This window comes from Bombus huntii, chromosome 9 (genome assembly GCF_024542735.1).
Source record: "Bombus huntii isolate Logan2020A chromosome 9, iyBomHunt1.1, whole genome shotgun sequence".
Classification (NCBI taxonomy): domain Eukaryota; kingdom Metazoa; phylum Arthropoda; class Insecta; order Hymenoptera; family Apidae; genus Bombus; species Bombus huntii.
Window position 1 is genome coordinate 4,032,935 of NC_066246.1, and position 22,514 is coordinate 4,055,448.

General features: G+C 32.8%; 4 protein-coding genes across 10 annotated transcripts; 3 read left to right on the forward strand and 1 right to left on the reverse strand.

Moving 5' to 3' along the window:
- Nucleotides 1–604: 604 nt before the first annotated feature.
- Nucleotides 605–19,409, reverse strand: LOC126869577 (serine/threonine-protein kinase PAK mbt). 2 transcript variants are annotated; one of them, XM_050626343.1, is made up of 7 exons: nt 19,261–19,409; nt 4,384–4,756; nt 3,843–4,242; nt 3,358–3,771; nt 2,720–3,252; nt 2,448–2,601; nt 605–2,346 (listed from the first exon to the last, which is right to left on the reverse strand). In XM_050626343.1, exons 2-7 carry the CDS (start codon nt 4,746–4,748, stop codon nt 2,185–2,187), a joined length of 2,028 nt encoding a protein of 675 aa, XP_050482300.1. In that variant the 5' UTR covers nt 4,749–4,756; nt 19,261–19,409; the 3' UTR covers nt 605–2,184. The 2 variants fall into 2 exon arrangements, with proteins under 2 accessions (XP_050482300.1, XP_050482299.1); XM_050626342.1 differs by lacking the exon at nt 19,261–19,409 and adding an exon at nt 5,133–5,342.
- Nucleotides 5,384–11,033, forward strand: LOC126869586 (zinc finger protein OZF-like). Of its 5 annotated transcripts, XM_050626363.1 has the most exons (6): nt 5,384–5,531; nt 8,249–8,393; nt 8,468–8,669; nt 8,957–9,034; nt 9,113–9,256; nt 9,333–11,033. In XM_050626363.1, exons 4-6 carry the CDS (start codon nt 8,972–8,974, stop codon nt 10,854–10,856), a joined length of 1,731 nt encoding a protein of 576 aa, XP_050482320.1. In that variant the 5' UTR covers nt 5,384–5,531; nt 8,249–8,393; nt 8,468–8,669; nt 8,957–8,971; the 3' UTR covers nt 10,857–11,033. The 5 variants fall into 5 exon arrangements, with proteins under 5 accessions (XP_050482320.1, XP_050482324.1, XP_050482322.1 ...); XM_050626367.1 differs by having other exon boundaries at nt 8,957–9,208; nt 9,301–11,033; XM_050626365.1 differs by lacking the exon at nt 8,468–8,669.
- On the forward strand, nt 11,302–16,858 carry LOC126869561 (Fanconi anemia group M protein). Its single transcript, XM_050626263.1, has 13 exons — nt 11,302–11,882; nt 11,974–12,141; nt 12,227–12,399; nt 12,521–12,610; nt 12,716–12,940; nt 13,012–13,165; nt 13,240–13,352; nt 13,424–13,543; nt 13,614–13,779; nt 13,878–14,032; nt 14,106–14,355; nt 14,439–16,384; nt 16,465–16,858. Exons 1-13 carry the CDS (start codon nt 11,714–11,716, stop codon nt 16,720–16,722), a joined length of 3,987 nt encoding a protein of 1,328 aa, XP_050482220.1. The 5' UTR covers nt 11,302–11,713; the 3' UTR covers nt 16,723–16,858.
- LOC126869570 (uncharacterized) lies at nt 17,307–22,505 on the forward strand. Of its 2 annotated transcripts, none has more exons than XM_050626329.1 (15): nt 17,307–17,988; nt 18,251–18,453; nt 18,551–18,733; nt 18,837–19,050; nt 19,123–19,340; nt 19,395–19,586; nt 19,678–19,828; nt 19,901–20,104; nt 20,503–20,660; nt 20,736–20,924; nt 21,002–21,430; nt 21,517–21,711; nt 21,806–21,944; nt 22,024–22,147; nt 22,251–22,505. In XM_050626329.1, the coding sequence occupies exons 1-15, from the start codon at nt 17,955–17,957 to the stop codon at nt 22,255–22,257; spliced, it is 2,640 nt and encodes an 879-aa protein (XP_050482286.1). In that variant the 5' UTR covers nt 17,307–17,954; the 3' UTR covers nt 22,258–22,505. The 2 variants fall into 2 exon arrangements, with proteins under 2 accessions (XP_050482286.1, XP_050482287.1); XM_050626330.1 differs by having other exon boundaries at nt 17,308–17,988; nt 20,593–20,660.
- The last annotated feature ends 9 nt before the right edge of the window (nt 22,506–22,514 follow it).

The window sequence follows — 22,514 nt, forward strand, 5'->3', positions numbered from 1 at the left end:
ATGACGGAATTCTGTTACTTTCTCCAACTAATATTTGACATATGCATCGCGCAATGTGAATTCCTTGTAGTGTAGTTTCTGAGAAAACATCGGTTAAATTTGGTTGTGAAACGTCAGTGGCGCCAATGACCAAGCATACTTAGCGCGAAGGCTCGTCGCATTCCACCAATCGGCTAAATGGTATTTCAAAATATCTTTCTATCTGAATCGTACGGTATCAGCGCCTCTGACGATTATAAGGTAAGATAAATCGATTTCATTTTACGTATTCATACGATTTCTATCTTTTCTTTCGTCGACGTCTCTTAGTCATCGCATAATACAAAGTATATATCCTTGAAAGAATCGATGTTGCACGAGAATTTCTGAATTTTTTCGAATTTCCATATATTTTCTATTATAATCAAAATATTTTTTGTATTGAAAGAAATATTGAAACGTAATGTATAAATTTTTTTAATTACGTCAACATGTATTCCTTAATGGATATCGAATTAAGATATCGAAAGTAATGGGATCAACAATTCAGCAATCGATTCATTTTTTGCCATTGTAATAATGTAAATTCTTATAGAAGATATTGTGTTATTCATGGAATAAAAAATACATAACGAACTCTTTATTACGTCTGAAGTATATTTTTGTAAATGTATTGATTAAATTTATTTTTTATTTTGTCATATATTTTTGATTTCATTCTATTAAATTGTTTAATATCAATTATCGATAGTCAATATGTTATCGTATACATACATACAGATTCTGTAGTCGCAGGCGTGCACCTCCATGTGTATAGGTAAAAAGAAAAAGAAAGAGTGGCACAGGCAAACGTCATTGTGAAGTATCTTGTAAGGATTACGACAAACGCATAACGATTGTTTCGCATAATTTTTGTTTCTTAAATTTCTATAAATGGCGAGTAGCTAGGAAATTCATTTCACTTTACAGTCACTGTTCTTGCTTAAATGTTTTATCTATGTAATGAAATTCGATAATATCTACATTTTCTAAAAATTCTATTGCGATGCATATCTTAAATTATCGTTATCATAAATCATCTATCCGATCGATGGCCTTTGTCCGTATTGTATTTTGATCTTTTATTCGATCAAAGTAAATGGCATTAGGTTGCGGTATCATTGCGGTTTATCTTAAAATATATTAATTAATATAATGAAACACCTATTGTTCGAAACTTCTCTAGTTAATTCCACATGAAATATCTACATATTGAAAAGTACGTTAATAATTACAGATGTCTATTTACTAACGGCATATTTTTCTTAGCGCACTTTTGAACCTAAGATATTTTGTCATATGTTCTGTTATATGTATATTAAGAATACTGAAGAAAGCGCACTGGATCTAATATTCGAGTAATTTGAATCACTTTATGGCGATTTTATCACGTTATTTTATCAGCCTCAAAAGATTAGGCGATTGTTTGCCGAGCTGCAATAACTTTTATTCCAGTCGCGTACATTTAAAGCGTTATACCAACGCATATCAAATAAATTAGGATAAAAGATCGATGTTTTGCTTTTTTAAACTACGCGGCATATAAATCGTCGATTTAAGCAATGTATTAATCGACGCTAACTATTCCTTTCTCAGAATACTTCAACTTGTCTTATTGACACTCTTGAATTAAATATGACTACTTACTAGTTACCTTAAGTACATGCATGACAGCAATATTTTAGCAAAAATATTTTTATTCTGCTGATTAGTAATATCTCTCATAGTCATTTAAATCAACGAAGGGAATGAGATTTTTATCTATTATTTTGCAAATGATTCCATAGGTAACAAATAGTGAAATCGATATCAAAATGAAAGTCGTAAATAGAAGAGCACAAAAACAGTGCTGCTTAAGGCACTTGAATGTGTACAATACTTTGTTAAATAATTCGGTATAAAAAAGGATCTTTTACAACGTTAATGCCTATCATAGGCAACGTAGATAAATGATATAACGCTTCTAGATTAAGGCCACAATGGAATGTAAGTTTCTTTTTTCAACAATCAAAGGCCACTTAAATGTTCCTATATTCTATATATTCTAAAATGTACGATCTAACAACAAACTAAAAAAACAATCGTAAACACGATTACGTTTGTAATCTATGTCCGTGTTAATAAATCAATTACCACACCCGTCTTTTTACACCAACTTGTCAGCACTTAGCAGTTCGTATGCCTGGAACCCCTCATCAATGGAATTAAAATACTTGGACTCTGTGCTTGCCTAAGAAATGGATGCTGTAACAATTCAGTAGCCGTGGCTCTTTGCGCCGGATCACGAACAAGCATTCTTTCCAAAAACCCTTGAAGACGCGGACTGACCTTTTGAATAACAACAGTGACAATCATATCAATAAATAATCCATATAAATCATATCATTATGTCTGCATAAATAATATATTGTGGGATATTTTGAACTCACTTTATGAGAATTTTTCAACTTTGGAGGAGGCATATCTCTAATACGTCTCATAGCTTGTAAAGGAGGTTCGTTAAAAAACGGTGGCTCTCCGTCAACCATTTCGATGATCATTATACCTAATGACCAAATGTCTACTTCAGGACCGTATGGCAACCTGAAGCAGTGAATGCATATATGAATACATATACATATATATACATGTACACAATATATCATTAATGAATTGAAAACAGAACACTTATACGAAATTGAACAGAAAAGTTATAATTCACCTAGAAATAACTTCTGGACTCATCCAATATGGCGTTCCAACGAGAGACTTTCTCCTGGGCAATTCTTGAGACACTTGAGCACAAAATCCAAAGTCGGATAATTTAACTCTACCATCGGCTGTTAGTAATATGGAATCAGACTTGATGTCCCTATGAATAACACCTTGAGAATGTAAATATGCAAGTGGTTTCAAACATTGAGAACACACTGTGGCAATCTGACTTTCGTCCATCCGAGAATGCGTGACAATATCCGTAAGCGCTCCACCTTCAAGGTATTCCATCACGACCCATAATTCGTCATCTACCAAGAAACTGTCATACATTTCGACAATATTCGGATGGTGATAGTCTCGCATAATAACCACTTCGTTAAAAAGTAGTTCACGCCGCTGCTGTTTTCTTAAATCCATTTTCTTCACTGCCACTTGCCGATTTGTATTTTTTTCAGTTGCTATACATACTGTTCCAGTGCTTCCTTCTCCGATTTTAAGAAAATTTTCTAAATTTTCTCTTGGATCGCCACGACTTACCTACAGTATTACGTAGTATAACAGTAACGATTAAAATGAAATAAAAACTGTCAAGTATCGTATTCTTTTCATATTGATTATTGATGCTAATCTTTAGTTTCTTACCACCATCTGTAAAGCCGCTCGAAATTGTTCATGAGTGAGTCTTTGTTCTGCTGTTTGTTTGTTCGTCGTACTCGAACTTGAACCGACTGCTAGATTTCCCGAAGATAAAGCACTCTTCATATTCTGATTTTGATCAGGTGTCGAACTATTTCCAGAGGACGGTAGATTGGACTTTGACAAATTATGCATCGATTGAGACGTTTCAATAGGTTTTTTTATATGAGATTGCAAAATGGATGAATTTTCTGGCGTACTGTAGGCTTGTGAATATTTATTAACATTATGCGTACTCAATTGGCTCAACGGTCGCTGTGAAGCGATGGATCCAACAGGTGAAATTTTAGGTTGCAGCTTATGCAAAAGAGTATTTTGAGTTACTTGTTGATCCCTCGAGGATGTTTCGATATGTGAAGCCTGTATAAATATTGATATATATTTTTAAACATTGATAAAATGTAATAATACTTATGCATAGCACTGCTTACCTGAACGTTTCCATTGTATTGTCCAGACGTACTTGTAGTCATCTGAGTATTTAGCCTATGAAATTCAGAATCTACGAGTTGGGGAGTACTAGGACTTTGCATAGGACACTGTGGGGTTGTAATGGGACTCAAGTTTTGGAAATTTAAAGATAAATTCTGGGCATTAGAACCAACATGCGTTAAATTGGGAGATGATTGCATATTTGGATTGAGATTCTGAAGATTTGGGATCATATTTTGTGTATTAGGATGCAACGTGCTTGCAACATTCGGTGAATTTTGTCTCATTTTATCAAGGTAATTATGTTGCTTTCCAAAGTTAGTATATCCTTGTACTTGATTAGTACTAGAAGGTATTTCTTGACCTTCTGGCACAGATGGTGGCAAATTACTATTATGCCTGTAACATAAAGTGTAATAAGATACTTAATAATTATAATAACACCTACAATAACATGTTTGTTATATACAATAACACCTATAACAACGTCTTTCTTATTTATAATAACACCCTAATCTCACACATATAGAAAAAAGTTACCTGTAATCCCTTCTGAGTCTTGGTGGACTTGAAGAACGAAGAGAGTTAGATCTAGCAACTGTGCTGGTTTTGGGCAATCCATTTTCAGTATTTTTCTCACTGGTGGAAGTTCTTCCTTTTGGATCATTATGCCCTCGAACAATAGTTTTCAGATCTAAAATTTCCGTGGGTGTAATTTCACTTGGATCCACCAAAGGTAATGGTCTATTTGTAGATTTCAAAATCTGATTGTTTCCAACAATAGAAGCCCACTGCAACGGAAGTCCAATGAACTTTCCTTCGCGTTTATCAAATCCAGTATGTACACGATGTTCAAAATTTGTTGGAGTAGATATTTGTGGTTTCTTCTTCTTTTTGGCAAACATTGCCCTTCCTACAATAATTATATTAATATTAAAATACTCCAGATACAATTAAAATCAAAGAGTATAATGCTTTAAACATCTGTATATGTTAACATGTTTGCAAAACACGTAGTCTAACGAGTATTTAATCATATATTTCAAACGACAAGAGGATCCTGGAGAGTAACAGATTTGAATCTGTCAATTGTATTTGTTGCAAGAGCATCATCTTCTCAAAGAATAATTTTGATGTATAATAGAATATATGTGATAATCGAAAATAATTGAAAGATTAATTGTTACGTTCTAAGAGGAAATAAAGATGTAAATCGTAAAAAATTATGCAGTAGAAAATTTAGAGAAAATAATAAAGAGGAAGAGAAGCCAAATGACAGCAACGCCTACCAGTACGTGATGCGACCGCCTTCGAATAGTTTCTTTGATCTGTTGGTTAGATTTCAGAGGAATTATCGTTTTCCGTTAACGTCACACAGTTTTGAAAAAATGCCAAACTTAAAATAGTGCCGAAACATAAAAGACTTGGGTAATTAAAATAAGTAAATACGACATTTAGCCTTTCGACAGGTCGTTCACACACCGGCGCTCCGCGCGGAGAGCTTACGAATCTTTCTTGGCATTTGGCTCGTGACAATTTACTCAAATGTGCGTGAGGTAGCACCTGCAATGAGATTACCACAAAGAACGTAACGCATAGAAAACTGTGTCGGGAGAAAGCAATTGCCGATCATGATTCGAAAAGAAAGGATACATCGATTCACAATCATTCTAACTCTACCTGTCAGCGTACGTATTGTATATTATGCGAACTAGGAACACATTTTTTCGAAAGACAAATTGAATGAAAACTTTTGAAATTGTGCGAAATGTTCATAAAGGAACATTTTTGATCTTAAATAAAACGGATACGAGTATTTAAATTTTGAAATAAATTTTCTCGAAAAATATCTGAAATTTAATACCTGTATATATATATATATAGATCGGAATGATAAAAATACTCGATTCAATATCTCCACTGTTGTGTGTCTTCCTTCGAAACCTACTTTCGCTTAAACGTATATATACATATAACAGTTCTTACATATATTAATTACGAGTTTTGAGTTTAACAAATAGCATTTGGGAAAGATATTATACGTATAAATCAGATATATGTGCAGTTTGCTGTATTCGCAATCTGTATTTTGGAAAGATTGTTAAATTGTGCAAAGAACGATTGTACAGTAGGAAGATATCATTCATGATATCGCGACGTGAAACGTTTGGTTTTTCTTTGAAAGAAAGCGTTTACAGGATCTAGTTGATCGATCGTCCGAACCTATCAGAGCTATTAAAAATGTACGAGAGAAAGGAGAAACGAGAAACTATTTCCCCCGTCTATTTAAAAGTTAAGTTGACAAAAAAATGTTTCATCGTTGTTGTTTCCAGTTACTTTCACAAGTGAAAAAGTAACCTGTATGTTAACAAGCAACGACGTTAGAAACAAATTTCGTTTCTCACGACCGAGAACAAAAGAAAGTATTAAACATTTTACTATCTTTTCCATGTTGTAAGGTTATTATCGTGAGTATTTAACATTGTCATTTGACATTTTTATTGCTGTTCACGCATAAGGAGAGAAAGAAACGATAACAATAGCATTTAAAAAAGTTTGAATGCGATGAATATGTCAAAGTCAAAGATGGAACATTCAGCAGGTGTATTTTATAATTAGTTGATATTTTTCAAATAATTTTTGTTTATTGTTAATCTTGATCGGATTTTCGTTGCTCTCTTAAAATAAGAGTGGCAAGAACAGTCAATATATTCAGTTATATATTAGTATATATCCTGATAAGGCTGCTGATGATTCTGCCGATATTCAGTATTATTATTCGATACGTAACGAACGGGACAGATGCAAGAAAGCTCCTCCCATTGCCAACTTATCACCCTTATAATGTCTCCAAAACTTTATATTTTGAAATAATGTACGCTGTTCAATATATCAATTTGTTGATAGCATCATTTTGTTATATCGGGGTCGATAACTTTTTTTGGAATATTAATCCTTCATATTTGCGGCAAATTAGAAAATCTTCGCTTTCACCAATATGAAGGATTCGAGATATGGATATGAGACTTCTAATCACGTTTTAGGAGCTACTGTAGAAGATCACATACGACTCATCAGATACATATGAATTTCAATTAACATCGTTATACAGGTCTGCGTTATTTTCTCTTATTTTTCTTTCCAATTTACAAATATATATGTATTATATTATGTTTTTATTAAATATACACAATTATAATTATAGAGCGATTAACGTGATCGAAAATATATCAACGCTGTTATTTCTCGTATTGTTGATTAATTTCGACATATGTGCCTGTATCTATGGGTTATTATTAATCACAGCAAGTGAATTGATTTATAGAATTACGAAAGATAATTGCGAAACAAATCGTAAAGTTAATGATAGTGATATTTAAATTCTGATATTTCTTAAATATGTATAGATATCCGCTGGGAAAGAGCGATTTACCGTATTTTAAGTGGCCTACTTATTCTGTAATTTTGTAAATACATTTCTTCAAACGTCTCTTTATTTCTTGACAGAACAAATGTTAGTAAGTCAAATAGGTAGAGATGCTTAATACCGTTTTTTCACGATCCGTTGCATCATTTATTGGTATTCATTCATCTGTGCATATAATCCGAAGGAGTGCACAATACTGCATACGAATGCGAGTGGCTAAGCCTGAAATCCACGAAAGCGAAAAGGTTAATTATAATCATAGCAAGATCAAAGAGCGGTCCATTTAACCACGGGAAAATTATTTCCTCTAACGATGCTAAAGTTTTGTAATGTAAAAAGCCTACTTTTCTTTCCTTTTCTTTTTTTTCTTCTGCCTTTGTCTTTTACCTAGCATCGTTTCAGATATTAAAAGTATCACTCAGCTATATATCCTTTCTACTGATAATGTTACATTAAGACATTACAATTTATGAACGTTCACCAGCCAATCTAATTGAGTTCTCCCTAGTTTACATCACCAAAGATGCTTAAACGAGGCCCTTTCTATGAAATAGATCATAAATTTTTGGAGAAGAGATAAACGTAGATAGAACATTGTATGCTTTCAATCATAAGTATCATTATTTATAATAAAAGTAAATACATAAATTACCGTTAGAAATTTTAAATTCATTATTTTTGCCTATATATATATATATATATATATATATATATATACTTCTCTTCGTTACATGAGCAGTAAAGATACAATATACGTCAATTTAATATAATTTATTATAATGAGGTAGAATATATCGAAATAAACAGATTCTTCCGACTATTCGAATAAAATAAAAAAATACATTTAGAAAATAATATAATAAAATAAAACAGATATTAAAATACATAATTAGAAACGAATAATTTCATATAAAATATTTGCAATAAATAATTCGAAATAAAAATATCTTGATCCGTTCTCTTTTTTTCTTTTAATAGATATACGTCATAAATAAATATATACACATATAGTATGTATCGAAAAAGATGTGTTCTGTAATATATCGTTATCGAGCGCGATCATTCAAGTTGCAGTTCCGTGTAAAACTTGTTAGATAGTGGTATGGTCAAGCAACGAATTTACGTATGTACTTACATACATATAATTGTGTAGTAGATGTATGGTATTTATGTAACGTGTGCTTGTCATGTGTGTAGAACGCGCAGTATAGTTTCGTGATATAGGAGTAAATCGATCGATTCAACAGATATAATTCTTTGCAAGAAAATAAAAGGATATGTCTATAATTGTAAAGAGTACAAGAAATTGAATACGCTAAAACGGAAAACAAGCAGAATAGGAATTAACAGATTTTGATTTGCTCGTTCTGCTTTATGGGTGAAATGTGTAATCTCCGTAGTAAGTATAGATATAGAAAAATCATCGTGTGCACTTAGTTTGGTTGTAACAAATAACGGAACGGAATTATCGTATGAAATAGAATCTTACGAATAAAATGATTGCATGCGTAAAAATCTTTGAATCGACTAAATCGTTCGCCATATATATACATTTAAGGTTACACGACTCTGTACGCTACTATTGACTACATTTTTAAAACATTATTTGTGCTTTTTATGCTATAATCAGGTTATTTATATGCAAAACATGATAAGACCAGATAAATAAATAAATTTCACTTTCAGACTAAATCATAGCAAATGGAAGATTTTAAAGTGAAAGATGAACCAATGGATGCGTTAAACATAGACAGTCAGGTTATGGTAAACGTTTTCTATGAAACAGCAGCACCATACAATACAATGCTTCCACAAGGACTCTAACTTAAACCTTACTTTAAGGACGAAAACATTGTAAGCGTTGTACTTAAAGAAGAACCAGGCGATAGATTTGATCCAGACTACATGGAGGACATCTGCTCTGGGACATTCGAGAAGGTATTTTTACCTATCGAAAATAATGAAGTTGACTTCTCTAATGAAATGGTAAATTTCATTCAAAATTGTCAGCGGTTGAGTTTTGTTTGTAGAAGAGTCAATCGATCCAACAAAACGATTCTAGGTAAAACTCGAATTGGATGGGGAATCCAGTAGTCATCAAAATTGGACGGCACAAATTGCAAGCACAAATTTGTGTGACAAAGAAGATGGTGCTATGCAAAGGTGCTTAACCAATCCAAACTTTGCTCAAGTGCATGATGCAGAAAAACATCCAGGATTTTGTCAAAATGGACAGCAACCGAAATTTTATAAAATACAATGTTCAATTTGCAAAAAATGGTTTTTGAATAATGATTCTATGGTTACTCACTTGAGAATGCACTGTAGTGGAAATCAATGTGAAGTTTGCCAACAAAATTTTCAGGATAATTCTAGTTTACATGCTCATATGTTGACTCATGTTGGAATGAGTCCACTGGAATGCAATGTCTGTCAAAAGCGATTCGCTTACAAATGGTGTTTGCGTAGCCACATGCAAATGCATGTGCTAGAAAAACCATATGACAACGATGCGTTACAACAAGTGTTTATGAAAAGACCAGATTCTGAGCATGATCAATCATTGAACATAGAGGAAAGGGTATTTGAATGTGATGTTTGTCACGCGACGTTTAAAGAGAAATCTAGTCTAAATCGTCATGTGCTTACTCATACAGAGGAACGTCCATATAAATGCGATGTATGTTTTGCAGCATTTAGGGAAAAAGCAAAGTTGAATATGCACATGACATTACACAGTGGAAACAAACAGTTCAAGTGTACAATGTGTCATAGATCGTTCACACAGAAAACAGCATTGAACAACCATATGTTAGCTCACAGCGGTGAAAAACCGCACGCATGTAATATTTGTGAAAAAACGTACAAACGAAAGTCAGAATTAATAAGGCATACAATGGTTCATACTGGAGAAAGACCATACGAATGTAAAGAATGCCTAATGACCTTTCGCGAAAAGGCAAAATTAAATTCTCATATGCTTGTCCACACAGGTGAAAAACCACATGCATGTCAGGTATGTCATAAGGCTTGTGCTCGAAAATCAGATCTTAATAGCCATATGCTATTACATACCGGGGGTCAATATGATTGTAAAGTCTGCGATAAAATATTTACGCGTAAATCGGATTTAAATCGACATACTTTGATACATACGGGCGAAAAGCCATTTGCGTGCGAGCTATGTGACATGGCCTTTAGAGAAAAAACTAGATTAAATTCTCATATGCTTGTGCATACTGGCGATAAACGGCATGCCTGTCATATTTGTCAAAAATCCTTCAAAGAGAAATCTTCGTTGCGGAAACATATGTTAAGTCACACTGGTGATAGACCATACGAATGCTATGTATGTCATAAAGCATTTACTCAGAAAACGACGTTAAATAGTCATATATTAGTACACGCAGGAGAACGACCATATGAATGTAGTGCATGTCAGAAGATATTTAAGGATAAAGCAACGTTGAAAAAACATTTGTCCGTGCACATAAACGAAAAAACCCATGAATGCCTGATTTGTTTAAAAAAGTTTACCCATAAAGCTGCATTAAATAGTCATTTATCAACAAATCATACATCGTAATCAACGGGATCTAGTCTATTATATTTCGGCTTTTAGTTTCTTTCTATTAAGCACTGTTCGTATATAGCCGCGTAAAGATGATTACGTCTATCTACATCTGTTTTATATGCTGACCGACCCAAACAATCATATTCTTTTCTGTATATCTTTACGTATAATAAATTAATTTCTAAATAATTTTTGACGATCCCATCTTTTTACCTCCCAATACCTCTATATGACAAATTAAATGTGTTCCATTTGTAAAAACATATGTATATTAGGTTTTTGAACGTTTATTATCACAATATAATTTATAACTTAATAGTATAACTATTAAGTTATAAATTATATTAACGATATAAAGTTTTTTACGACTACAATAATTAACATACTGATAATTGTGGTAATAGCAATATGAAAATGATTTTAATACTTTCAAATTAATTTCAGGAATTTCATATACGCGTACAAATCGAAGAAGATCCTACCAGAGGAAATCTTTGATTCTACGATCCGATTTTGTGCCGCGTAAAAAAATTCCCTAGTATGATGTAGTTTTTCTACCAGATTAGTAAAAGGAACAAAATTTAAGTTTCAATAAGTTTTATCGTACATAATAGATATATAATGTTTACATTTTGATCATTGTGTCAATTTATTGTTTACTATACAAATTACTACAAAAATTACAATTTTCATTTCACAGGTTAACTAATTATCATTAATTATATACGAAAACAGTTATTTGCAAATACGAGTCGTTTCGAATTCTGCTTAAAAAGTTATTCTTTATTAAAATATATGTAACTATACCAAAATGATAAAATATATAAATTCTCTGTAACTGGGAATTGATTGAAAGAAGAACTTTGCAAATGGAATTATCACAAAATTCTCGCATTTCGTCTGATGACGGAACAAAAGGATTTGATTTATCTGCTGGTAAAACATGGATATATCCTGAGAATTATCCTATCAGAGATTATCAGTTCAATATAGTTCAAGCATGTTTATACAAGAATACATTGGTTTGTTTACCCACTGGTAAATTATTTTTTAAAAATGTTGCATACAAAAAGGCATATACATATATTTTATTTCTCTCTTATGTATATATATATTTTATTCTTATTAGGATTGGGGAAAACATTTATTGCTGCGGTTGTAATGTATAACTTTTGGAGATGGTATCCATGTGGGAAGGTTGTATTTTTAGCACCCACCAAACCATTAGTTGCTCAACAAATTTTTGCATGTCATAATACAATGGGAATTCCTAGTATAGAAACTATTGAGCTTACAGGTATATTAATCCGTGAAATGTTTTAAATATTATATAAATTATATATTTATATTTACTTTACTATCAAAATATTATATTATTACAGGAGCAGTCAACCACAAGCAGCGTGAAATAGCTTGGTCAAAAAAAAGAGTAATATTTGCTACTCCTCAAGTTTTCCATAATGATTTAGACAAAAATGTTGTACCTAGTGATTTAGTAAAATGTGTAGTTATAGATGAAGCTCATAAGGCATTGGGAAAACATTCTTACTGTGAGGTATCTATTCCACACAAGAAAGTTATTATTCAAAAATAAATAAATAAAGGAACGCCAAAAAGTTTTAATTATAATACTTATTAATAAGTTGAATAATGTGCAGTATGTTTTATATTCATAGTGTATTAGAATATTAAATGAGAAGAATCAAACTTTCAGGGTATTAGCCCTTTCTGCTACACCAGGAAATAAAATTGATAACGTTCATGAGGTATATTTTGTTATATAAAGATTACTAAAATGTATATAGACATTACTAAAATACTTTTTATAGTTGTACTATATTTTATGCAAATAACTAAATTATCTTTTATAGGTGCTACAGAATTTATTAATTGCTCATGTAGAATTAAGAGATGAAACCTCTTTGGATATTATACCTTATATTAATAAAAGAAAAGTTGATATAATTTTAGTACCACTTAACAAAAAATTAGCTGAGTACAAAGAGAGGTATATCTTTATCATGGATCGTCATGTTAAAATTTTACTTCAACATAATGTCCTTCATGGACATACAGCAAATATTGCGAAAGGAAGGGTAAATTATACTACTAGATATTAGATGGTAATAATAATAATAATGTAAGACAATTTGTTTCACTGTTTTAGATATTTCATTTATTAAAAGAATATCAAAAGAAAACACATAAATCAGGAAGTTATGGGCAAATTATAAAGACATTAAATATATTAATGACAATGTACCATGCTTATGAACTTATGATTAGAGATGGACTTCGAGCGTTTCATAAATTTTATCAAAGTATGGAATTCTCATTTTGTTTTCAGTTTATTCATAAAATTTACATTTAACTACTTATTTCGTTGTTCTAATAGATCATTCTGATAAGTTTTGGATGAATGATGAACCACAATTGCAGACATTGCTTGAAGATATTACAACGTATCTTGGTCCATTCCCGGATATATGTGAAGAAGCTGGAATGGAAGTTCGTACAACCTTATATAAAATGCAGGAGATTTGATATTTTTTTATGTGTAGCTCAAAAATTAATTTCAGATACCACAAAATCTTATATTTGGACATACTAAGTTTGACAAGTTAAAAGAACTACTTCTGCATCATTTTAAGAAAAGTGAAGAGAAACAAAGCGATACAAGAGCTATAGTTTTTGTCGAGGTTTGTGATTTTCAAGTTCATTGCTGCAGTAGACTTTTATTATTGTTATTTTATTATTTCTTTTGTACAGTATCGGGATATTGTGACTGAAGTTTATATTCTATTGTTACAATGCCGACCATTAATAAGGCCACAAATGTTTGTTGGCCAAGCTGGACAGAAACAAAAACAACAGATAAAAGCGTTGGAGAATTTTAGAAATAATCATGTTAATGTTCTTATATCTACAAGTATAGGTATGTAGTGTAATATATACAATAGTAATGTATAAAGGAGTAACACGCTGTTAATGAAAATAAAGCTTTGTGAAATATTTTCGCTTGATATTTAATAGGGGAAGAAGGATTGGATGTTGGAGAAGTAGATTTAATAATATGTTTTGATGTATCTCAACATTCACCTACGCGGTTAGTACAAAGAATGGGAAGAACGGGACGAAAACGCGATGGGCATATAATTATTCTAGTTACAGATGGAAAAGAACATGAGGTAGTCAAAAATATAACATTCCAAAATATTTAAAATACTTCATATATTAAATGATAATGTTGTTATATTATAGACATTAAAATCCACAATGGCTAGAAGAGATTCTTTGAATTATAAGATATTAAATACAAGTAATATTTTCTCTTCGCTTTATCAAAACAATCCTCGTATGATCCCCGATGTTTTCACACCGGAATGTCTAAGAATGCAGATTTCTGTGCAAGCAAAAAGTCCAGTTACAAAATATAAAAAAAGCAAAGGAAAATCAGATAAAAAATCAGAAAAAAAATGCCAGAATACCTTAAACAAAATTAGCAATACAGGTAACAATCTTGTAAAATTGTTTTCATTACAGTGTTTTTTGTAAGTTGTTTTAATAAATACGTTAATTATATACACACTTTAGAATCCAATTTTGAATCGCAAAAAGATGGAGCTAACTTTTCAATGATGAAATATTTGAAAATCGAACAAATTAAAGAACACAAAAAAGGTAGTTCCGAAATATATAATTCCGAAATAATTCAAAATAATAACAGTTGTAAAACTATACCGTTATCAGATGTGAAAATTCTTTCTTGCGATAACGAGGCTGTTGATTTTCTTACGATATGTGCTTTAAGGATCTCTGAAAAAGAAGAGAAAATAAAGAATGAATGCAAAATCGATAAATATCACATATCACCATATTCTACTAAAAAAGATTTTTTTGAATTTTCTATACCTGATATTAAAATTCTTGATTGTTTAATCACACTAAACGATGTCGTTCCACTTAATTGTAATAAAAATAAATTAGATAACGCTAGTGAGAACAACGATGATAACGATTTGTATTATAATGAATGTGTATTGGAAAGTGGAATAACAGAAATCGTTGACAAATCTCAACGACTATCGTGTTCTAGATTTGAAGATTTGCTCGACGATAGCAGTGATTCAAACGAAAACGATTTATCGGACAATAAAGAAAATAATCCTCAAAATAGCAATATACACTCTATTTGTGATCTTTCAATCGCTTCCAGTCGATGCGTAAAGAACGACATGTTAGAACCAGTCGAAGCGGGAAATAAAAATAACACGTTGCAAGATTTGGAATTCAGTACGTTTGAAGACCTATTGGATGAAACATCCGATGATTCTGGAACTGATAATTTTGAACGAAATTGTACAAAAAATACCGATGTTAATAATGATGTACAAATAAAAAATTCTCCCAATGATATAAAGTTAAATCACAATTTCAAATCAAAAACCAATATGGAAGGGGCGATCGAAATAAACGAAAATTTTTCTTCGGCTCCAATTCACCAATGTAAACGTGATTTTGAAAAAAATTGTAACGAAGAAACGGCAGATAAGAGTAGTTACTCGTCGAAAATGTTTGAATTTGAAGATAATCACATTTTTAGCATAACGCAAGCGATCGAGGAAATACCTCAATTAAATTCAAACTCAATCGATTCGAGAACGATCGAGGAATCCGAAGATGATATATTTCAAGACGACAGCTTCTTACTGCAAATCGATGACCAGTCAAATTATGATAAAGAAATGGTTAACCCAATTGAATATAAAGATGAACAGAATTTTGATAAACCGAGAAATCCAAACGGTTCAAACGATCGATCGGTCGATTCCGAGGTAAAAATGGAAGAATTCGAATGGGACGACGATTTTGAAGTTCCGACTGACGCTGTAGAAAATTATGCGAAATTCGATACATTTGAAGAAAAACGAAAGAGTGAAACATTGGTAGAAGCGGAAACCAATCACGAAGAGTATTTTTCAGATAACGAAGAATGGATTTCATTTAAAAAGCCAATGGATATCTCAAAGCAGAACGCTCCTCAATGTATGACTATAGCGAAAAAATTAGCGAACGTAGGAAAATGTCGGAATTCAAAGAACAGTTGCTCCAGAAATAAGAACGATTCGATGAACGATGATTTATCTGCAAAAGAGGAAAGAAGCATTTACTTCGTCAGCGAATCAAATGATACAAGAAGATATAAAAGTCAGAAGAACGAAGTAGAATGTTTCCGAAAGCGTAATCGCAACCGAAAATTAAGAAGAAAAAAAAATGAGTTTATATGCGAGGAAGCGGAGGTCTCCCCAAATGGCGATACAACGGATGAAAGTTCTGAAACCGATGATGATCTAGAAGATTTTGTTAGGTATACACAGAATATACATGATACATCTGACATGCACGCTCATTACTTACAAACCGTTAGGAGCCCGATAAAAAGACAGGGTGGTTTCATTTTCAAGCAGCAACATACGCTTAATTCTAGTATAGATGTATATTCACAGGCTGTATCTCAAACAGCGGAAACTTATATTAATGTAAGTAAAATAAATAGTCTTGCAAATATAAAAATAACGTGCAAACGCATAAATTTAAAAGTGGTGATGTTGTTTTTTAGGATTCCTTTTGTATAGCAGAAGATAAAAGTGACGGCGAAGATATTATTCAAGACAGTGAACTGTCTGAACTAGAGAAGGCTGAACTGAAGCTTGAAAAACGAAAACGTAAACGGTCTTGCGATAAACAATCGAACCGGCAAGCGAAAAGAAGTAAACGGAGAAATATAATAAATTATTTTAGTAGCAGCAGTGAAGATGAAGCTGAAATATTGCGCAAACAGATTAAGGATGAATCAATGTTGTTAAAGCAATTGTGAGGTTTCCTTAACGTGATCGAGTGTACATAATGATAAACTGATAATTTCTTTTCACTTTTGTAATATATATTTTATAGCATAAAAATTACCCAGTCTTCTATTTATTGGGGATAAAAAATAAATCATATAATTCGGATTTCGTACTTGAATCGTCATTACAACCTTTTTCAGAATAGGAAATAGCAGTAACTCATAATGCACACAAAACAAACGTAATGCGTTTTACGATCGTAGGTATGCTAGGAAACGCCATTACGAAAGTGAAATTTCCATTCATCTTTGACCAGGGTTAAACCGTTAATTATAGCTGGAATTTGAAAAAAAGTAACTTCCTAACTTTTCCTAACGATAATTCACCTGGACGATCTTCCTTCCTTTTTCAGTCTTGAAGGTATATAAAGCTAGGACTATGAATATTTTGCTCAATCATCTGGGTCGAAAGTATCGATTAAAGTAAAGATTTTATTCGTTCTAAAAGGTATCTACGAAGCGGAGCTGTGGTTTTACTGTATTTTGTAGTTTACCGATTCGTAAATGAACGAATTTCTACTTAAATGTCGTTTGGCAGATAAAAGACCAGATAGTAGAAATCTAAATTAAGGGTCTCATTAAGGGTCTTAAGGTTAGTATTTAGATTTATCAAGGGTCTGTATAACGGTGCGTGGGCCTTTGACGGTCAGACAATAAAGGATGTCGCACGGACCATCTCACGCGACGTAACAACTAATATGATGGAACTATTTTAATTGTGTTCGAGTTGATTTTTATATAAACCTAAATCAATGCAAACGACGCTACATGGTATGCACGCTTATTTTTAAATCAGAAGTAATTTGATGTGAATTACGAATTATGTTTGTCTGGATCGCTCGAGTTATTCGATTTACAAAAACAAAGATGATAAATTGAATATTTAAATACTGAGATCTACTCTAATCTCTATCCAGAAAAAACCTGTTCGTTTTTGATCGTATGGCTAGCGCGTCGTTCAAACAAACGCGTGGACGAAGGACGGACAGACGGACGAACGAACGAACGAACGAACGAATGAATAGATAAGCCGACCAACCGGTTTCTTTTTAGTTTTCTGAATACCCGTTGGATGCTAGTTGATTGAGATCAGCGCATCGCGAATCGTTGTATTAATAGAATACAGTGGATCGCGCGGAATTGTTCGTGTAGATTGAGTATTCGACTGCATTGTCTGTACGGTAAATTGAAGTCGAATAACCATGAAACGTGTCGTTGGAATAACTGGAATAATGGGTAAGAATAATTGGTTTTTCTTGAGGAGTGTGAAAACATAATCGAGAAGTGAATTTAAACGATTTTGCAAATGTACACATAAATTTTTCTGGACAATGCAGCAGATGAGCGATAACGTTTACTTTAGTTTGGCATTTTCACGACCGGTTTTATTAATTCAAACTTGAAGTTTCTTTTTCTTTATTGGATCGCTCGGTCCATGATCATGTTTGAAAATCACGATCGTCGTTCACGATCATACGGCGATATTATTTACTTTCAGGATATCTGCTGGTATCGTATATCGTTGTCGTGACCCTCACTATAAAACAATGTAAATCAGAGATAACGAAATCTCCGTCTCATTTGGATACAAACAGAACTACAAGCACTGGCCCTGTAATTGTTAACCGCGACGAAGACGATGAGATTTTTATACCTTATCAAGGAGAACGTTTTAGCATATTCGATTGGGCATTGTTTAGAGTAATAAGCGTCAACTTTTAATTACACTGTATCGATTGTATACATACGCATGCATATATAGTTTTATTTTGACAACATTCAATTCGCATTATCGTAGACTATGAGCAAGAAATATTCTGGGAATATGTTGCTCTCGCCTATATCCTTAAAGATCGTATTGGTATTATTGTACGAAGGGGCTCAGGATGAAACTGCACACGAACTCGCTACCGCGATGCAATTACCCGCCAACGAAAATGTTATACGAAAGAGATTTTCCACTATTTTACAATCGCTCCAGGTAATTTTCCGGAAGTCTGAATTTCGTGAAAATCAACGTCAAAAAGAAATACGACGACGCGCAGATTTTCTTTAAAAAATTATACTTGACGCATCTCTCACAGACCAATCCTCCAGCGTACATTTTGAATATTGGAACGAGAATTTACATCGATTCAAACATTTTGATCCGACAAAAATACGAAGCCACCGTGAAAGCCTATTACGACACCGACGTAATTTCCGCGAATTTATCTGACGCGCAGCCACTCGTGCAAGCGATTAACGACTGGGTCAGCAATATTACCGATGCCAACATAGATCAAATGATAAAAGATGGTAAAAATTAAACAACGATAATAAGCAGCAATAAAACCAAGTACTTTCGACAAACGAGTTTTTCTTTTTCAGAAAACAACGTTAAGAATTCTTTGATGCTGATCATGAACACGCTTTTCTTCAAAGGAACGTGGCGTCACAAATATTTTTCTCCGGAAAATACACGAACGGGAAAATTTCATACGATCGATAACCGAACTATAGACGTACCTTTTATGCATACATTTGGTCGATTTTATTACGCCATCTCGCCTGAATTAGACGCAAAAATTCTACGAATTCCGTATGACGTACGTTCTTCCTCTTTCTTTTTCGCTTTTTCTTCTTATTTTACCTTATTTTAGGGGCGCAAGTTTGCCTTGTACTTGCTATTACCACGGAATAGAACATTAGATGGAATAGAACACCTTATTAACGAAGTTACTCCTTTCGTGTTGACACGATACGTATGGCAGATGCAAAATCTGCCCATTGCTGTTTCTATTCCTAAGTTTAAATACCAGTTTTCCAGTCACATGGAACCCGTTCTCCGTGAGGTAGCTTTTCTCCTTTCACTTTCTTCACCTTTTCCCATTCGTTCGTTTACATTTATTTCATTTCAATACTTTTATATTTTCGTTTCATTAGGTTGGTATTCGCAATATTTTTGATGATACCGCGACATTAACGGGCATAGCTCAAACCAGACGAATTTCGAGTAATCTCAAAGTGTCGGATATTTTACAAAAAACTGGAATCGAAGTGAACGAAAATGGCACTACGGCTTATGTGGCTACTGGTAAATTTTTCTATTTTGCTCTCTCGTATACGTATACATACGAAATGTTACTTTTTCCGCTTTGTTTCCTAGAAATTGATATTGGGAATAAAATCGGGGAGGAAATCTTCCACGCCGATCATCCATTCTTATTCTACATCGAAGATGAGTCCACAGGAACGATTATCTATATCGGCAGGATGATGAATCCTCTTGATACAACCGGTAGTACCGCTAGCGGGGAACAATACTTATCTCAATCACCGCCCAAGCTTAACGCAGGGATATCAAATGCAGGTTAATCTCTTCTTCCCGGTTTTCGTGACAATGGGTTTTAAAACAACAATTTTACTTTACAACTAAATACTAATTTAAGATAACGTAATGTAAAGATACAAGCAGGATTTAATAACTATTCTATGCATTCGTTTCTTTCTATACTAATCGTCGCACAAATAAGTACTTAAACGACTTTGTATACCAATAGTTAATAAAATACAACATCTTCCTTTTTCTTTACAGTTACTATACTGCTTTTTACTACTTTACTATACTATGTACATTTGTCTATGAAACATAGCAACTGTTACACTCGTATTGCACGAAGGTTCTTTTCCTAGGTATATTTAAAAATTACGCTTAATCTCTTCCTGCTTCGTGACATCATTATACGGTTCCTCGATAACTTGTATCAGTGGTAACGGATAATGGTCTCCTGTCTTCCTATTTCCATGATGAACGAGATAACACACTACATACGATTATTAATATAAAACTATTTTTAGACTCGATTTCCCAAGCAGGCTTGAATGCCGAAGATCGAAATAATCTTTTCAATATGTACTTTCCACAGGTAAGGTGAACTCGACATCACACGGGTCGAATAATCGAAAGAAATTAAATCCGATGTAATCTTTTCCCACCGTAGGCTCTAAGCAAGAAATATACAGATGGAAATCTAGTATCATCGCCTGCAAGTGTTAAAACGATTTTGACAATGTTAATGGAAGGTGCGAATGGTAATACGAAATCGGAAATTATTTCGGTATTAAGATTACCACCGGAAGGAAAGTCGCGTAGAGGAGAACTCGCACAACGTATTCTCGCGTCTTTAAACGTACGATATCGAAGTTCATAAAAATATATGTATATAGAACTGCTACGAATAAAGGCACAAAATCTTTTTAATTTCAGAGAAATGAAAACGGGACGGAAATTGCTTTGACCACGCGATTGTGGATACACGAAAATTTACGCGTATCAAATAATTACAAAAATATTCTACGATCGCGTTACCAAGGAGATATAGAAAGTGTAAATTTTATGGAATCGCAAAGTACCGCGCGCCATATCAACGAATGGGTTCGTCGTGTAACGCACAATACGATCTCTTCGGCTTTGTTATTAAATGACCTTCCACCTGATACGCGTCTCATTTTGACTTCAGTCATCTATTTTAAAGGACTCTGGTTAAAATCGTTCGATAAGGCGAACACAAAATTACAATGCTTCTATATTCCTAATGGAGAATGTCGAAACACGTACTTCATGAAACATGGATCTATTTATCGATATGCTTATATACCTTCCATTGAAGCACATGTTTTAGAAATTCCATACTCGGTAAGGCAAAAATCTGAAACGCAATCACCGAAATAAATGTCACATACTTTATTATAATGACGCAAATGCATTGATAAATTTCCCAGGATGGTAAAACATCAATGTTGACTTTGATGCCAAGGTCTAGAGAAAATGATCCATACCTTCGGATATTATCCGATGATTTGATTACTGTTCCAGTTTCTGCGATCTTAGCAAATTTGAAAAAGCAAGATATTACTATTCATCTTCCAAAATTCAATATTGAGAATAATCTTAATTTAGTGCCCACGCTACGACACGTATGTATTTATCGTACCCGAATTTACTTTTAATGGGAAGCAAAGTATACTTACTAGTAAGTAAAGATTAGTGTTAAAATTATTCTCGTTTCAGTTGGGTATCGAGAATATATTTCAACCCAATACGAATTTGTCCAAAATGATTTCTGACAGTTCGATACATGTGACTAGTATCTTGCAAAATGTTAAGTTGGAAATAGATGAAGAAGGAACGCTAGCCGCAACCGATACAGGTTTTTGAACCTTTTTTTTTTTTAATTTGATTCATCTATAAAATAGACTCAAAAATATAGTGGTAGAATACTGTTACAGAAATCGGATATGAGCTTCTGTCATCATGGGGTAACGACGTTAAAATGGACAGACCATTTCTTTTTATGATTATTGATACCGTTTTAAACATGACTTTATTTTCCGGTCGCTTTATCGAACCACTGTAAGTAGTACTGACTGTTTACGTTTAAATTAATTTGTGTTATGTTATGTAATTAAAAGTTATATGAAAATATTAATAATATATATGATTTTTATTTTGGCAGTAAATAAATAATAAAAATAAATAACATAAACACAAATGATATTTAAGGGGAGAAAAAGGGAAATTGTGGAATGAGCGTAGGATGAAAACAAGGAAATTTATTATTTTATTTCGCGTTAAATGTCAAAAATTAACTAAGAGAATAACGTACTAAAATCAACAATAATGTTTAAGGAAGTTTTTTCCGTACAAATACACGTAGACGAATATAGATAATAAGTTATTGTAAGGATAAATAAAAAATATTGTACACTTACTTTATTGA

What these genes read in the sequence shown, in the direction of transcription:
- LOC126869577 (XM_050626343.1), bottom strand. Translation starts at nt 4,748, where the DNA reads ATGTTTGCCAAAAAGAAGAAGAAACCACAAATATCTACTCCAACAAAT. An exon ending in GAGCGGCTTTACAGATGGTG is followed by an intron (nt 3,253 to 3,357) that starts GTAAGAAACTAA and finishes GTAATACTGTAG; the next exon opens with GTAAGTCGTGGCGATCCAAG. An exon ending in AGTTGAAAAATTCTCATAAA is followed by an intron (nt 2,347 to 2,447) that starts GTGAGTTCAAAA and finishes GTTATTCAAAAG; the next exon opens with GTCAGTCCGCGTCTTCAAGG.
- LOC126869586 (XM_050626363.1), top strand. Translation starts at nt 8,972, where the DNA reads ATGGAAGATTTTAAAGTGAAAGATGAACCAATGGATGCGTTAAACATA. An exon ending in ACATAGACAGTCAGGTTATG is followed by an intron (nt 9,035 to 9,112) that starts GTAAACGTTTTC and finishes CCTTACTTTAAG; the next exon opens with GACGAAAACATTGTAAGCGT. An exon ending in TTGACTTCTCTAATGAAATG is followed by an intron (nt 9,257 to 9,332) that starts GTAAATTTCATT and finishes AAACGATTCTAG; the next exon opens with GTAAAACTCGAATTGGATGG.
- LOC126869561 (XM_050626263.1), top strand. Translation starts at nt 11,714, where the DNA reads ATGGAATTATCACAAAATTCTCGCATTTCGTCTGATGACGGAACAAAA. An exon ending in GAAAACATTCTTACTGTGAG is followed by an intron (nt 12,400 to 12,520) that starts GTATCTATTCCA and finishes TTATATTCATAG; the next exon opens with TGTATTAGAATATTAAATGA. An exon ending in AAACAAAATTAGCAATACAG is followed by an intron (nt 14,356 to 14,438) that starts GTAACAATCTTG and finishes TACACACTTTAG; the next exon opens with AATCCAATTTTGAATCGCAA.
- LOC126869570 (XM_050626329.1), top strand. Translation starts at nt 17,955, where the DNA reads ATGAAACGTGTCGTTGGAATAACTGGAATAATGG. An exon ending in AGATCAAATGATAAAAGATG is followed by an intron (nt 19,051 to 19,122) that starts GTAAAAATTAAA and finishes TTTCTTTTTCAG; the next exon opens with AAAACAACGTTAAGAATTCT. An exon ending in TAGTGCCCACGCTACGACAC is followed by an intron (nt 21,712 to 21,805) that starts GTATGTATTTAT and finishes TTCTCGTTTCAG; the next exon opens with TTGGGTATCGAGAATATATT.